At 42.8% G+C, this 16,094-nt stretch overlaps 1 protein-coding gene across 1 annotated transcript in view; it reads right to left on the reverse strand.

Moving 5' to 3' along the window:
* Positions 1–16,094, reverse strand: part of LOC140410951 (tRNA (32-2'-O)-methyltransferase regulator THADA) — a 496,539-nt gene that overhangs the window by 277,457 nt on the left and 202,988 nt on the right. Inside the window, exons 21-24 of the mRNA XM_072499809.1 lie at positions 13,141–13,338; positions 3,970–4,120; positions 3,592–3,835; positions 1,315–1,551 (exon numbers count right to left, since the gene is read on the reverse strand). Of these exons, the coding sequence (XP_072355910.1) occupies positions 1,315–1,551; positions 3,592–3,835; positions 3,970–4,120; positions 13,141–13,338 (830 nt within the window). The remainder of the gene's footprint in view (positions 1–1,314; positions 1,552–3,591; positions 3,836–3,969; positions 4,121–13,140; positions 13,339–16,094) is intronic.

The following is a 16,094-nucleotide window of genomic DNA, read 5'->3' on the forward strand; positions in this document are numbered from 1 at the left end:
TTCAAAAGGAAACTGGATGGGCATCTGATGGAAATAAACTTCCAGCACCACAGGGAATGGGACGACTGGATTGCTCTAACAGTGACCGGCATAAGCCCAATGGGCCAAATGGTCTCCGTCTGCACCAATGTGACTCTACGACCTTGGCACCAGACAGGAGGTATAGCATGTGGGATTCACAATCCTGCTTACAATGTCACCCTAATTAGTGAAATTATTTCCCTTCCCGGCTGAGGTTATTCATGAAGGCCCCACCTTCTGAACCCTCGCCTGAGGTGCGGCAATCCTCAGGTTAAAATTATCACCTGTCAGCTCTCCCTGTCAAAGGGGAAAGCAGCCTATGGTCATCTGGGACTATAGTGGCTTTACTTACTTTTACTTTAATTATTGAATATCCTACACGTCCCTTCTCCTAAACCCATACAGCCTCCTACTCCAAGGTTCCATGGCTTGTGTCTGGTTGTTCTTCTAGCAGACTTTATCCTCACAGGAAATAGGAACATTGTAATTGTTGGGTAGGATCAGTTTCTATGGATCCTTATTCTCCGTTTTACCTGGGTTTGCCTTACTCTGCACACTAGTGTTCACACCAACCCCACTCTGAACGTGCACCTCTCTGGACCTGGGTTTGATTCCCAGCTTGGGTCACTGTCTATGTGGAGTCTGCACATTCTCCCAGTGTCTGTGTGGGTTTCCTCCGGGTGCTCCAGTTTCCTCCCACAAGTCCCGAAAGATGTGCTTAGTAGGTGAATTGGACATTCTGAATTCTCCCTCAATATACCTGAACAGGCACTGTAGTGTGGTGACTCGGGATTTTCACAGTAACTTCATTGCAGTGTTAATGTAAACCTACTTGTGACACTAATAAAGATTACTATCATATGACTGAAATCCAGAGGCTTGTCCCCTGCCCTGTGTCTGAGGGTCTCCAACTCATACTCCAGCTGGATGCCTTTGTCAGAGAAAAGAGGAAGCAGAGATACTGCCTGGAGATGTGTTCACTTTAAACAGCCTCACCATCCACAACTTCTAAATACTGCAGGGATACACAACCTACATTTCTGAGTAGAGATTATTTATATTTCTAAATCCATTTTTTTATTTGTTGTAACTGTTTTCTTTCTTTGCCTACTAACTTGCAAAAAGCAATAAAATTCGTGTCAACATTTTAAATATTTATTGTATAAAACATTGAGCAACCATTAGAGTTCTGAGTGTCAGGCAAGCTGGAATGGTTCCTTGAACTATTTTCTGAGCGGTGCGATTATGGACTTGGCGTTGAGGTGGATTGTTCGCATAAATCGATTGACTCACCAGTCTGTCTCCAGTCCAGCTCCCATGAGTGCTTCTGCCTGCAGCAGTTGTCCATGGAGGGTATTGTGGAATGTAGTGTTGCCACAAAGCGGTAAATCTCCAATTAATGCTGCCAGGACCTTGCCGTACTCCAAGAGTGGGACCAACGCAACAAGAGCCTTTGCAGACATCACACGCACACTGTGAATTGGATTGGCTGCCAGTTGGGACAAAGGTTGGAGAAATCTGGAGCAATCACTGAGGAGAACACACAAAATAGTGAACTTACTTGATTTGAATGGGGATTTACGCAGGAGGCTTCGCTGAGGTATTAAATGAATAACTTGCATCTGTCTTTACCAAAGATTATGCTGCCCAGCTCATAGTGAAAAAGGTAATTCAGTCACTTGAAGGATTGAAAAGGAGATGGTACTAGATCGGCTATCTGTATTTAAATACCATAAGGTGCCAGACCGAATGAGATGCATTCAAGGGTACTGAAGGAATTGAGAATGGGAAGTGCAGAGACACTGGCCTTCATTTTCATTCTTCCTTTGACCCGGGATGGTGCCAGGGAACTGGAGAATTACAAAAACTCACCGCTTTTGAAAGAAATGGTGTGAAGATAATCCAGGCACCTACAGCCCAATCAATGTAACCTTGGTAGTGGGGAAAATTCTAGAAACGATAATTCAGGACAAAATTAATGTTCACTCGGGCAAAAGTAGTTTAATTAAGGAAAGCCGGCACAGATTTGTTTTTAACTAACTTGCTGAAGTTTTCTGATGAGGCAACAGAGGGGGTTGATGAGAGCAATACTATTGATCGGGTGAACATTTGAAAGGCACTTAGTAAAGTGCTGCACAACAGACTTGTGAGCAAAGTTATTGTTTGTGCAATAAAGGGGACAGTGGCAACATGGACACGAATTTGGCTGGAAATAGAATAGTGGTTAATGGATGTTTTTCGGATTGGAGGAAGTTTTATAGTGGACTTCCCCAGGAGTTAGTTTTGGGACACCTGATCGTCCTGATTTATATTAATCACCTGGACCTTGGTGTATAGAGCACAATTCCAAAATTTGCGATGATACAAAACTTGGAAGTTTTGGGACTGTGAGGAGGAGAGTGTAGAACTTCTAAAAGGTACAGAGTTTAGTGGAATTGGAGACAAGTGGCAGATGAAATTTAATGCAGACAAATGTGAAGTGATTAATTTTGGTAGAAAAAACAGAGAAAGATCTGGAGAGATCTCACAGAGGATCAGGAAAGATCTCACTGCTGATTAGGAAATATCTCACTGACAATCAGGAAATATCACACTGAGGATCAGGAAATATCACACTGAAGATCAGGAAATATCTCACTGAGGATCAGGAAATATCACACTGAGGATCAGGAAATATCACACTGAGGATCAGGAAATATCTCACTGAGGATCAGGAAATATCTCACTGATTATCATGAAATATCCACTGAGGATCAGGAAATATCTTACTGAGGATCAGGAAATATCACACTGAGGATCAGGAAATATCTCACTGAGGATCAGGAAATATCTCACTGCCGATCAGGAAATATCTCACTGATTATCATGAAATATCCACTGAGGATCAGGAAATATCTTACTGAGGATCAGGAAATATTACACTGAGGATCAGGAAATATCACACTGAGAATCAGGAAATATCACACTGAGGATCAGGAAATATCACACTGAAGATCAGGAATTATCAGGAAAGATCACAGAGGATCAGGAAATATCACACTGAGAATCAGGAAATATCACACTGAGGATCAGGAAATATCACACTGAGAATCAGGAAATATCACACTGAGGATCAGGAATTATCAGGAAAGATCACACTGAGGATCAGGAAATATCACACTGAGGATCGGGAAATATCTCACTTAGGATCTGGAACTATCTCACTGAGGGTCAGAAAATATCACACTGAAGATCAGGAAATGTCACACTGAGGATCAGGAAATATCTCACTGAGGATCAGGAAATATCTCACTGAGGATCAGGAAATATCTCACTGCCGATCAGGAAATATCTCACTGAGGATCAGGAAATATCTCAGAGGATCAGGAAATATCTCACTGAGGATCAGGAAATATCTCACTGAGGATCAGGAAATAGCTCACCGATGATCAGGAAATATCTCACTGAGGATCAGGAAATATCTCACTGCCGATCAGGAAATATCTCAGAGAATCGGCAATTATTTCACTGCCGATTGGGAACTTATAAAGAAATGATTGATGAATGGTTAGGAATGCAACACTGCCTTACCCATTTGTGTCATCTGCACTTGGTTGGAGTTTCGCCAGCAGAGTGAGAATAGGGTGGAGCGAGGGACAGAGGTGAAGCTGTCCTCCCTCAGGGACAGAGTCTTGGCTTGTCGCACACTGCAGCTCTTTAAGAAGTAGACTCTTCAGATCTGGATAGTGCATGAAGAATGCCCAAGATGTCACCCCGCTCTTTGTTGGGCCACCTCGGCTAGGCTTCTGAGTCAATATACGAGAGGTCAAAGTACCTGTAAGGAAGGAGGTACAAATCCAGTGTGGATGAAGGACATAGAGTGGAAGAAGGACAGAGAGTGATGGGAGGAAGAAGGATGTTTTACCCAAAGAAAAGACTCCCAACAGAAAGTAACAGCACAACACTTACTGAAAAGTTGAATGGCTGCATTTCGCATGGCCCAGCAGCCAGAGCTAAGCCCTTGCAGGCACAGGGTAGCCATATTGCTGGTGTATGTTAATGCAGCTGATCCTAGAACCGAGCTCCGAGTTAGAGTTTGCAATGTGTGGATTGAACAAACCTGAAAAACATGATCAGCAGATAAACAGCAGGAATCAGGCCATTGCACAAATTAATCAGGCAAAAGGGATATCGGGAAGTGAATTATGGGCCTTTGATTAGCTTCCAGCATGTCTATTACTCTTGGATATCTGTCATTCTACATGTAAACGATTAGAATCCCTAGATTAGATTCAAATGTGCAAGTCTACCCCTGAAATCTGTTATTCTATACAGAAACACTGAACTCCTAGACTAGATTTCACTGTTTACCTTAGTTGGAAGTATTTGCTATTCTGTACGTAAACCATCCAAACTATTCCATCAGATTCACCTGTAACTTACTGTATGTGGAAAAACATACAAGTTACGGCACATAAATTAGTCAAAGCAGTCTCTTTCATTGTTCAAGCGTCACGTGAACACGTGGCACTAATCAGTTCAGAAGGGAAAGGAAAAAAGAACCAAAGAAAGAGTATAAGAAACGGTTAATATAAATATTCAAGGTTTGACAGAGGTATTCAAAATCATGAGGGGTCTGTACAGACGAGGCAGTGAGAAACTGTGCCTATTGGTGCAGGGATCACAAGAGGGCACAGATTTAATGTACAGTAATTGTCAAAAGCAATGGGGACATGAGGCAAAACATTTTCAAGCACAGAGTGGTTGGGATCTAGAATCCCTGAGAGTGTAGTGAAGGCAGGTTTAAACGAGCCATTCAAGATGCAATAGGATTATCTGAAAAGGAAGAATGTGCAAGACTAGAGGGAAAGGCAGGGGAGTAGCACTCGATGAATGGCTCTTTCAGAGGGCTAGCACAAATTCCAGTCAAATAGACATTTGCTGAACTGAAATCATTCAATGATTCTATGGTTGAATTAATTAAGGAGAATCATCATGGATTTATAAAAGACAGATCGTGCTTGATCTCAATTTTTTGATTAAATAATGGAGAAAGTTGTTGAAGTGAATTCAGTGAATGCTGTCTAAATGCAATTTAAGAAACCATTTGGAAAAATACTACAAAGGGCTGGTTAACAAAATTGAGCTTATGAGGTAGGAGGGCCATTTAGGTTGAAAACAAATGGTTGAAGAACAGAAAACAGCAAATGGTTATTTCTCAGACTACAGGATGGTAGACAGTGATGTTCCGGAGGGTCAGGGACCACTGCTTTTAAACATCGTGACTTAGATATTGGAATGCAGAGTCAAATTTCACAATGTGCTGATGATACCAAACGTGGAGGTGAGGAAAACTAGTGAGGATGATACCAATCAATTGCAGTAGGTTTCCTCCCACAGTCCAAAGATGTGCAGGTTAGGTGGTTTGGCCATGCTAAATTACCCCTTAGGGTGGGGTTGCAGGAATATGACAGGGGATTAGTCCTAGGTAATGTGATCGTTCAAAGGGTCAGTGCAGACTCAATGGGCCGGATGGTCTTTCGCAGTGTAGGGATTCTATGATTTAAACCTTGCCATTATTAGCAAGAATTGCCTGTGTGTGAAAGGATTAGACGGAGTTAAACTTTTTAAAGTGCATCCAGGATAGCTTTTTGTGCCAGTACATAGATAGTTCTACTAGGGATGGTGCAGTGCTAGACGTAATTCTAGGAAATGAAGCCGGGCAAGTGGTCGAAGTGTCAGTGGGTGAGCATTTTGCGGATAGTGACCATAATTCTGTAAGTTTCAATGTCACGTGGACGGCACATGTCACAGTGCCAGGGACCCAAGTTCAATTCCGGCCTTGGGTGACTGTCTATGTGGAGTTTGCATTTTCTCCCCGTGTATTTCCTCCGGGTGCTCCGGTTTCGTCCCACAGTCCAAAGATGTAAAGGTTAGGTGGATTGGCCATTCTAAATTGTCCCTTAGTGTCCAGGGATGTGTAGGTTAATTAAAGGGTTATAGGAATAGGGCGGGGAAGTGGGCTTGGGTGGTGTACTCTTTCAGAGGGTCAGTGCAGACTCGATAAGCTGAATGGCCTCCTTCTGCACTGTAGGGATTAGAACATAGAACATATGGTGCAGAAGGCCCATCGGGTCTTCACCGACCCACTTTAAGCTCTCACTTTCACCATACCCCGTAACCCAATAACCCCTCCTCACCTTTTTTGGACACTAAGGCAATTTAGCATGTCCAATCCACCTAACCTGCACGTCTTTGGACTGTGGGAGGAAACCGGAGCACCCGAAGGAAACCCACGCAGACACAGGGAGAACGTGCAGACTCTGCACAGACAGTGACTCAGCGGGGAATCGAACCTGGGACCATGGCGCTGTGAAGCCACAGTGCTAACCACTGTGCTACCGTGCTGCCCCTATGATTCTAACATGGCTCTGAGTATCGTTAGCAAAATAGATTGGATTTGTTCATTGTCACGTGTACCGAGGTACAGTGAAAAGTATTTTTCTGCGAGCAGCTCAACAGGTCATTAAGTACATGGGAAGAAAAGGGAAGAAAATAAAATACATAATAGGGCAACACAAGGTATACAATGTAACTACATAAACACCAGCATTGGATGAAGCATACAGGGTGTAGTGTTAATGAGGTCACTCCATAAGAGGGTCATTTAGGAGTCTGGTAACAGCAGGGAAGAAGCTGTTTTTGAGTCTGTTCGTGCGTGTTCTCAGACTTCTGTATCTCCTGCCTGATAGGCAGACAAGTAACAGATGGAATTTAATACAGAGAAATCTGGGTCTTTCATTTTGGCAGAAGCTATAGGGAGAGGCAATATAGACTTAATGCCATAGTTCTGAAGTGTGAGCAGGCACAGAGGTACCTAGTGGTTCATGCACATAGATCTTTGACGATGACAGCATAAATTGAGTGAGTTGTTAGCTAAGAATCTGGGATCTTGGGCTTCATAAAAGTATAAAAGCAGGGAAATTATTTATTTTTTAAATTTAGAGTACCCAATTCTTTTCTTTTCCAATTAAGGGGCAATTTAGCATGGCCAATCCATCTACCTGCACATTTCTGGGTTGTGGGGGTGAGATCCACGCAAACACGGGGAGAATGTGCAAACTCCACACAGACAGTGGCCCAGGGCCGGGATCGAACCCGGGTCCTCAGCCCTGTGAAGCAGCAGTGCTAACCATTGCACCACCGTGCTGCCCAAAAACAGGGAAATTAGGTTGAACCTTTATAAAGTTCTGGTTAAGCTGCAAATAGAGTATTGCATCCAGTTCTAGTCTCTGCACTTTAAGAAGGATGTAATTCTTGAGAGGAGTTTTACCAAAATAGTTCCAGGGAAGAGGTTTAGTGGCTGTTCTCCTTGGGGGGGGGGGGGGAAAAGAGGTTAAGAGTGATCTGATAGATGTGTACAAATTTATGACAGGTTTAGATAAAATAGACAAAGAAAAGCTGTTCCCACTATCAGATGGTATAAGGACTATGAGACATAGGCTCAAGGTTTTGGGGTCAGAGATGCCGGGGAGATTTTGAAGACAAACTATTTATGCAGCAGGTAATAATGGCCTGGAATTCGATGCCCATGAGGGTGGTGAGGCGGGGGGGAGACAATCAATGATTTTAAAAGAAAATTGGATAGATAGTTGAGGAAAATAAAACCTGCAGGGCCATCAGGGTAGAGCGAGGCAATAATCATTTTCTATCGGAAGAGCAGGGAGAGGCAATATAAAACAAAGGCTACAATTCTAAAGGGGGTGTAGAAGCAGAGAGACCTGGGGGTATATGTACACAAATCCTTGAATGTGGAGGAAGGTTGAGAGAGTGGTTAGTTTGCCATACAAGATCCTTGGCTTTATAAATCATGGAATAGAGCACAAGAGCAAGCAAGTGATGATAAACACAGGCTCAGTTTTAACAGAAATATTCTGTCCAATTATGGGCACCACACTTCAGGAAAGATGTGAAAGTATTAGAGAAGGTGCAGAAAATATTAATGAGAATGGTTCCCGGAATGAGGAATTTCAGTTAAGAGTAGATAAAGAGAAACTGTTCCCGTTACTGGAAGGATCATTGATTTAACGATTTAAGGTGACAGGCAGCAAGAGAGGAAACCTTTTTCCATAGCGAGAGGTTAGGCTCTGGAATGCATTGCCTGAGTGTGGTTGAGGGGCATTTCATTTGAGCTTTCAAAAGAAAACTGCATAATTATCTTAAGACCAAACATTTGCAGGGTTATGGGTAAAAGGCAGGAGAGTGGGACTAGCTGAGCAGTTCTTGAGAGACCCAGCACTGATGGTGATAGTCGGCGTGAACGTGGTGTGCTGAAGGGTCTCTTTCCATGCAGTAAAATCTATGACTGTAAGAAACACCTCCATGTAACCATTCTATGGTTCTATGATCACTTCATCCCCTTTTTCCTTCCCTGACTGAATCTCGAATGATTATAATTCCTCACTCAACCCTTAGCCTTCTCATTCTGACAGGTTTTCACTACTGTTCTAATTGAGTCATATTTACATTATCCAAGAGCAGGGGAGTTAAACCAGATGTCTTGGCCAGTATTTTTTAAAATCTCAATCAACATCACAAATCAGATTATTTGGTTATTACTGCAATAATAACCAAAGGGGTACTTGAGGGGATTTTAAAGTATTAAATGCTTTTTTAAAAAAAAATACGAATATACAAAATAGGCCCAGAAGTAGGCCATTCAGCCCCTCAACCCTGCTCCACCATTCACTGAGATCATGGTTTATCTGTTTATGTTTCAAGTGGGAGCTTGGTATACACAAACTGGCTGCTGCATTTCCGACATTATAATAGTGACAACATTTCTAAAGTCCTTCACTGTTGTAAATCATTTTGGGACATCCTCTGGTCATGAAAGGCAAGATACAAATACTATTGTCTCATGTTCTAGACCCTCAACTACTGAATCAGTCTGCAATAAGAGGCTGTTAGGCAAAATTGAAGATCATGGAACAGAAGGCAAATTATTGACCTGGTTAGGAGATTGGTTAGATTGCAGAAACCAGAGTGAATTAACAATGTGTATGCACTGAAATTAGATGGAAGTGAATCACAGTGTCCATAAGGATTGTGTTGGCATTGCAACCATTCATTATATTTAATAATGATTAGATAACACAATAGAGAGCTAGAAATCTCCAGGTTTGCCAATAATGCAAAGATTGATGGAAAAATAAGTGGTGTTGAAAGGAGAAATATAATCACAAAAACTCCCATTTAAAACTTTGAAATCCCCTCAAGTACTTAATTTCCTTTAAAAACAAACATGTATTGGACAGTTGAAGTGAATGGGTGGAACTGTGACAAATGGATTTCAACACAGCCAAGTGTGCGGTCATCCACTTGGAATCAAAAATAGATCCAAGTATTTTTTTTAAATGGTCAGAAGCAAAGATCAGTGGAAGTTCAAAGTAACCGAGGGGGTCCATGGATGTTGATCACTCCCATGTGGTGTTGAATATACATGTTTGTTTTTAAAGGAAATTAAGTACTTGAGGGGATTTCAAAGTTTTAAATGGGAGTTTTTAAAATATGAATGTACAAAATAGGCCCAGAAGTAGGCCATTCAGCCCCTCAACCCTGCTCCACCATTCGATGAGATCATGGTTGATCTGTTTATGTTTCAAGTTCTACATTCCTATCTACCTCCAATAATATTTTATTCCATAGCCTACCAAGAGTCCACCTACCCCCAAAGCCTCTTCCAGGCTCCAAGGCCAACTTAATAAAACTCATGCCATCCCCTCCCACACTTAGGTAATTTGGACTTTCTGAATTCTCCAAGTGTGCCCGAACAGGCGCCAGAGTGTGGCGACTAGGGGATTTTCACCATAACTTCATTGCAGCATTAATGTAAGCCTATTTGTGACAATAATAAAGATTATTATTATTATTACTTTGTCCTTACACTTGGCTTGCCAACTCCCCCAGTATCCACCATGGGTAGACCTCAGGGGCCATGTTGGCACAAAATGAAGTTTCAAATATCTATCACAACCTTCATTATATTAATACTTGAATCTAGATTGAAACCTGGAATGAGTGAGTTGTCTTATGAGGAAATGGGTTTGAAAGTCAGGAGTTTAGAAGAGTGAGGGATGACTTGATTAAAGAATATAAGATTTTGGAATGGCCTTGACAAGGTGGATGTGGAGAGGCGGTTTCCTCTTGAAATGAAATGAAATGAAAAATGAAATGAAAATCGCTTATTGTCACAAGTAGGCTTCAAATGAAGTTACTGTGAAAAGCCCCTAGTCGCCACATTCCGGCGCCTGTTCGGGGAGGCTGTTACGGGAATCGAACCGTGCTGCTGGCCTGCTTTCAAAGCCAGCAATTTAGCCCTGTGCTAAACAGCCCCTGCTGTAGGTGAGTCTAGAACTAGGCGGCACGGTTTTAAAATTAGGGCTGTCCATTTCGGACAGAGATGAGGAGAATTTTTTTTCTCTCGGAGTGTTGAGAGTCTTTGGAACTCTCTGCCTCAGAAGGCAGTGGAAGTGGGGGGGGCGGGGGGGGGGGGGTGTCATTGAATACTTTTAAGGCGGACGTAGATAGATTCTCGTTCGGCAAGAGAATGAAAGGTTATTGGGGGTGGATGAGAATATGGAACCTGAAACACATTTATATCAGTCATAATCTCATCAAATAGTGGAGCAGGCTCAAGAGCTGAATGGCCTACTTCTGCCCATATTTGGTTTGTTCGTCTACAAAAAAAACCTTCCATTCAAAGCTTTAAAATCCCCTCAAGTAATTACTCTCTTCAAAAGAAATGTGTGAATTCAAAACCCCACAGCAGCATGGTAGCATAGTGGTTAGCACAGTTGCTTCACAGCTCTAGGATCCCAGGTTCGATATCCAGCTTGGGTCACTGTCTGTGCGGAGTCTGCACGTTCTCTCCGTGTTTGCGAGGGTTTCCTCCGGGTGCTCCGGTTTCCTCCCACAGTCCAAAGATGTGCAGGTTAGGTGGATTAGCTATGCTAAATTGCCCTTAGTGTCCAAAAAAGGTCAGGTGGGGTTACAGCGATAGGGTGGAGGTGTAGGGATAGGGTGGAGGTAAGGGCTTAGGTAGGGTGTTCTTTCCAAGGTAGGGTGTTCTTTCCAAGGGCCGGTGCAGACCCGATGGGCCAAATGGCCTCCTTCTGCACTGTAAATTCTATGATTCTATGAATTGATCCTTTAACAACCTCCGTGTACTGTCAATCAAATTGTCTTAGGACCCCTGCTGGGATAATTATTATGTGGAGATGCTGGTGTTGGACTGGAATGGGCACAGTAAGAAGTCTTACAATATCATGCTAAAGTCCAACAGGATTATTTCGAATCACTAGCTTTCGGAGCACAGCTCCTTCCTCAGGTGAATCCTGAGGAACCTGGTGTTGTAAGACTTCTTATTGGAATAATTATTAGCTGTGGAGAGCAGCCAAGCATTAATTAATAATGACATAATCAGAAATAAGGGGTAATGTCAACAAACAGCTATTGTAACTGCTTGAACTTAGGGCATGATTTACCGACTGTTCAAGCCGGCAGGATATTCTGGTCCAACGCTGGTGCACAGGTTTCCCAGCGACGAGGGGAAGTCCCATTTACAACGGCGGGGTTTGTAAATTCCGTTGGCGGGCCTCCTTACCCGCCAAAAAACATATGGTGGGTTGGTCGGTAAATCCCGCCCATAATTTCTTTTACCTCTCAATGAAGCAAGCAGGCTGTTTTTATTGCTTTTTAAAGGGCTGGGGATCTAAATAGCTTCACATTATGACAGTTCGACAGATCTTCTCCGCCCTTCAGGAGCATTTACGTCCCTCTAAAAATTCATAGCTCCTACAGTGCGGGTTAAGACCCTTGCTAAACTGAAATTGGGGTATGTTTGAACTCAGCACGGAGTTCAAATGGCTCGGCTGTGTTTATGTTTCTCTAATGTTTGAACCCTGCCCCTTTCCCTTACCAATGAAAGTGGGATCTGTCTGGATATGGGTCCTGTCCTGCCCCTGCCAGTTTGGATGATCCAGGGTCTCTATGACTCTATGTAAATCCAGACCTAGGTGTATATATCCTGGAATAAAGAAGGTTAACGGGTAAATGATTGAAGTTTTAGAATTTTGAAAAGAATTGATAAGGTAGATAAAATAAACTATTTCACTGATAGAGTCTAGGACAGAGAGAACTAACTGGACCATTTAGGAGGAAAGTTAGAATATTCTTCATTCACACAGATGGTGTTGAAATATGGAACTCCTCAAAAAAAATTGTAAATACTATGGGTTCAATGAACCATTTTAGATCCGAGAGCATTAGATTTTTATGGCCAAGTGACATGGAGTCAAGCAGGTGGATGGATTTAGGATTCAGATTAACCATGGTCACATTAAAAGGAGGAACAGGATTGAGGAGTTGAATGACTTAATCATTCATATGTTCTATCCTCCCCTTGTCCCATCCCTTCATCGTTTTAACCAGTTCCTATTCCAATGAAAACGACTCAATACTTAAAGCTCTCCTATTTGTATTTCCTAATGCGAAGTAGCACCCAAGTGAATCCATGTCGTACTTTCTCTATTCCTTGAATATCCTTCCTAAATATGGGTAGAAGCCAGCACTGCCCACAAGTGCTCTAACTGAAGTCTTAGTAAGATTTCATAGTGGCTCATAATTACCTTCTGGCTTTTATATTTAATACACTTTGAGATAAAACCAAGAATTTCATTAGCTTTACTTTGTTAGTATTATCAATCTGAAATGGTTTTAATGTTGTGTAAACTGTCCCCAGATCTCTGTGCACCCTCACAGCACAAGCCTACTCCCCCACACTTACTGACATTGAATTCCCTATGATAGGTTTTAGCCCATTCACCAACTTATCAATGTCCCTTTATAGTTTCCTTTGGTCTGAAGATATATAAACTAGCCATACCTCCTATTTTGATACCATTTGCAAATTTGGAAATTGTTTACATTCAAATCATTGATATACAGTGGTCAGAAGTGGTCCAAGAACAAAACTCTGTGGGACTCTGCTACCCATTTTCAACTATTTTGGCACACTGTCCTTAACTCCAAATCCCTGGTTCCTTTTTTGGATTGCATATAGTTATCGCTGATACTGACCTGAGGGAGATCGATTGTTTGATCCCAGTCGCTGGACAAAGGAAGATTCGCAATATCTAATAATGTCTTCATGCAATAGTGGAGCAGAGGCTGTGACGTGCTCTCCTCCCCCGCCACCACACACAGCAGCAACATGGGCAATCCAGCCGCCCTCCGGGTAATTGAACTGCTCCGAGGACCCTGCAGATCTGATAAACCCTGGATGTAATCGGAAAGAGAAAGATGTAGCAAACAATTGATTTATGGCCTAGTGATCATTGTACCCAGAAGGTTCAGGTTAGCTAAGAAAAAGGACAAAAAACAATCCACGGCGAGCATAACTAATTGGGGGAAGGTAGGTTCAATGGGGTAAGAGTTGCTATGATTGATTGGAAACGTTACTTAAAGGGATGATGGTGGATAGGCAATGGCAAACGCTCAAGGAGCGCATGGGTGAATTGCAACAAATTGTTCATTCCTGTATAGCGCAAAACTAAAACGGAAAAGATGGCCAAACCATGACTTACAAGAGAAATTAGAGATAGTAGTAGATCAAAGGAAGATGCATACAAATTGGCCAAGAAAAATAACAGGGTTGAGAGCAGTTTAGAATTCAGCAAAGGAGGACTAAGGGATTGCTTAAGAAGGGGAAAATAGAGTGCGATAGCATGCTTGCAGGGAACATCAAAGCTGACTGTTAAAGTTTTTATAGGTATGTGAAGAGAAAAAAGATTGGTGAAGCCAAATGTAGGTCCCTTACAGTCAGAAAAAGGGGCATTTATAATGGGAAACAAACAAATGGCTGACCAACTAAATATATACTTTGATTCTGTATTCAGATGGGTACATAAATAAGATAACAGAAATGTTGGGGAACACAGGGTTTAGTGAGAAGGAGAAACTGAAGGAGATCAGTATTAGTAGAGAAATTATATTGGGGAAATTGATGGGAGTAAAGGCCGATAAATCCCTTGGGCCTGGTAAGCTGCATCCCAGAGTACTTAAGGAAGTGGCCGTAGAATTAGTGGCTGCATTGATGGTCATATTCTATGGACTCTGGAAAAGTTCCTACAGATTCGAGGGTAACTAATGCAACCCCATTACTTAAAAAGGGAGGAAGAGAGAAAACAAGGAATTATAGACCAGTCAGCTTGGCATTGGTAGTGGGAAAAATTCTAGAATCCATTATCAAAGATTTAATAGCACAGTACTTGGAAAACAGTGGCAGGATCGGGCAGAGTCAGCATGGATTTATGAAAGGGAAATGATGCTTGACAAATCACCTCGAATTCTTCGAGAATGTAACTAGTGGAGTTGATAAAGGGGAGCCAATAGATGTGGTTTCTTTGAACTTTCATATGGCTTTCGACAAAGCCACACAAAAGATTAGCGCGTAAAATTAAAGTGCATGTGAGTAAGGATAGTGTATAGAGATGGATAGGAAACTGGTTTGCAGAAAGGAAACAAAGAACAGGAATAGATGGGTCTTTTTCCAAATGGCAGGCAGTGACTAGTTCTGGGACCCCAGATATTCACAATATATATTAATGATTTAGATGAGGGAACAAAATGTAATATCTTGAAATTTGCAGGTGACACAAAGCTGGGTGGGAGGGTGAGCTGTGAGGAGGATGCAGACACTTCAGTGTGATTTGGACAAGCTGAGTGAGTGGGCAAATGAATAGCAGATGCAGTATAATTTGCATAAATGTGAGGTTATCCAATTGGGTATCAGAAAAGGAAGGCAACTTATTAACTTATCTGAGTGGCCATAAATTAGGAGAGGGGAATGTGCAACGAGACATGGGTGTCCTTGTACATCAGGCGCTGAAGGTAAGCATGCAGGTGCATCAGGTGATAAAGAAGGCAAATGGTATGTTGGCTTTCATAGCCAGAGGATTGGAGTACAGGAGCAGGGATACCTTGCTGCAATTATGCAGGGCTTGTTGAGGCCACATCTGGAATATTGTGTGCGGTTTTGGTCTCCTTATCTGAGGAAGGATGTTCTTGCTGTAGAGCGAAGGATGTTCATGCCACAGAAGGTTTACCAGACTGATCCTAGGATGGCAGGAGTGATGTATGAGGAGAGATTGTGTCGGTTAGGATTATATTCGCTGAATTTCAGAAGAATGAGGAGAGGATCTCCATAGAAACCTATAAAATTCTAAAAGGGTAGATGCAAGAAGGATGTTCCCGACAGTGGGGATGCCAGAACCAGGGTTACACTCTGTTAAAGGGGCATATTGACAATACATGAATAAGATGGGAATAGAGGTATACGGACCCTGGAACTGTAGATTTTAGTTTAGACGGGAAGCATGGTCGGCACAGGCTTGGAGAGCCGAAGGGCCTGTTCCTGTGCTGTACTTTTCTTTGTTCTTTGGATACGGGGTAGACCATTTAAGATTGAGATGAAGAGAAATGTCTTCACCCAGAGAGTGGTCGGCCTGTGGAATTTGTTACTACGGAAATTAGTTGAAGCCAAAACTTTCTGGGTAGGATTCTCTGTTTCAGAGACTAAATGCTGACGCCCGCGAGAGTTCTACGGCCCTGAAGCGAATCTGGACCTCCTAATGGGCCAGCACCGGTGCCACACGGAACTGCTGCAATTCTAATTAACACCAGCGTGCGATTCACCAGGGTCGGGATTGGCACTCGAGATCCTTAAAATCTGCAGCTGCATATAAGCACCCCCCTCCCCACACACTCTCATTCCAGCCAAGAAGATACCACCTCAAGAGAGGCACCGAAGTTCGCTGATGCCATGGTGGAGAGGCTGGACACCATCTTCCCCGGAGTAGGAAGGAGACTGTCACACACGGATGTCGACCAGGTCTTGCGCAGGTGGCAGAGGTCACGAGGTCCCACCACCAGCAATGGCCAGCAGTGCAGGAAGAAGCTACACAACACCTCAGGGCGGCCAGGGTGGGTCACCACTTCCGTTCCTCTGATACAACCCCCCGTCCCACATACCC

This window comes from Scyliorhinus torazame, chromosome 1 (genome assembly GCF_047496885.1).
Source record: "Scyliorhinus torazame isolate Kashiwa2021f chromosome 1, sScyTor2.1, whole genome shotgun sequence".
Taxonomy (NCBI): Eukaryota; Metazoa; Chordata; class Chondrichthyes; order Carcharhiniformes; family Scyliorhinidae; genus Scyliorhinus; species Scyliorhinus torazame.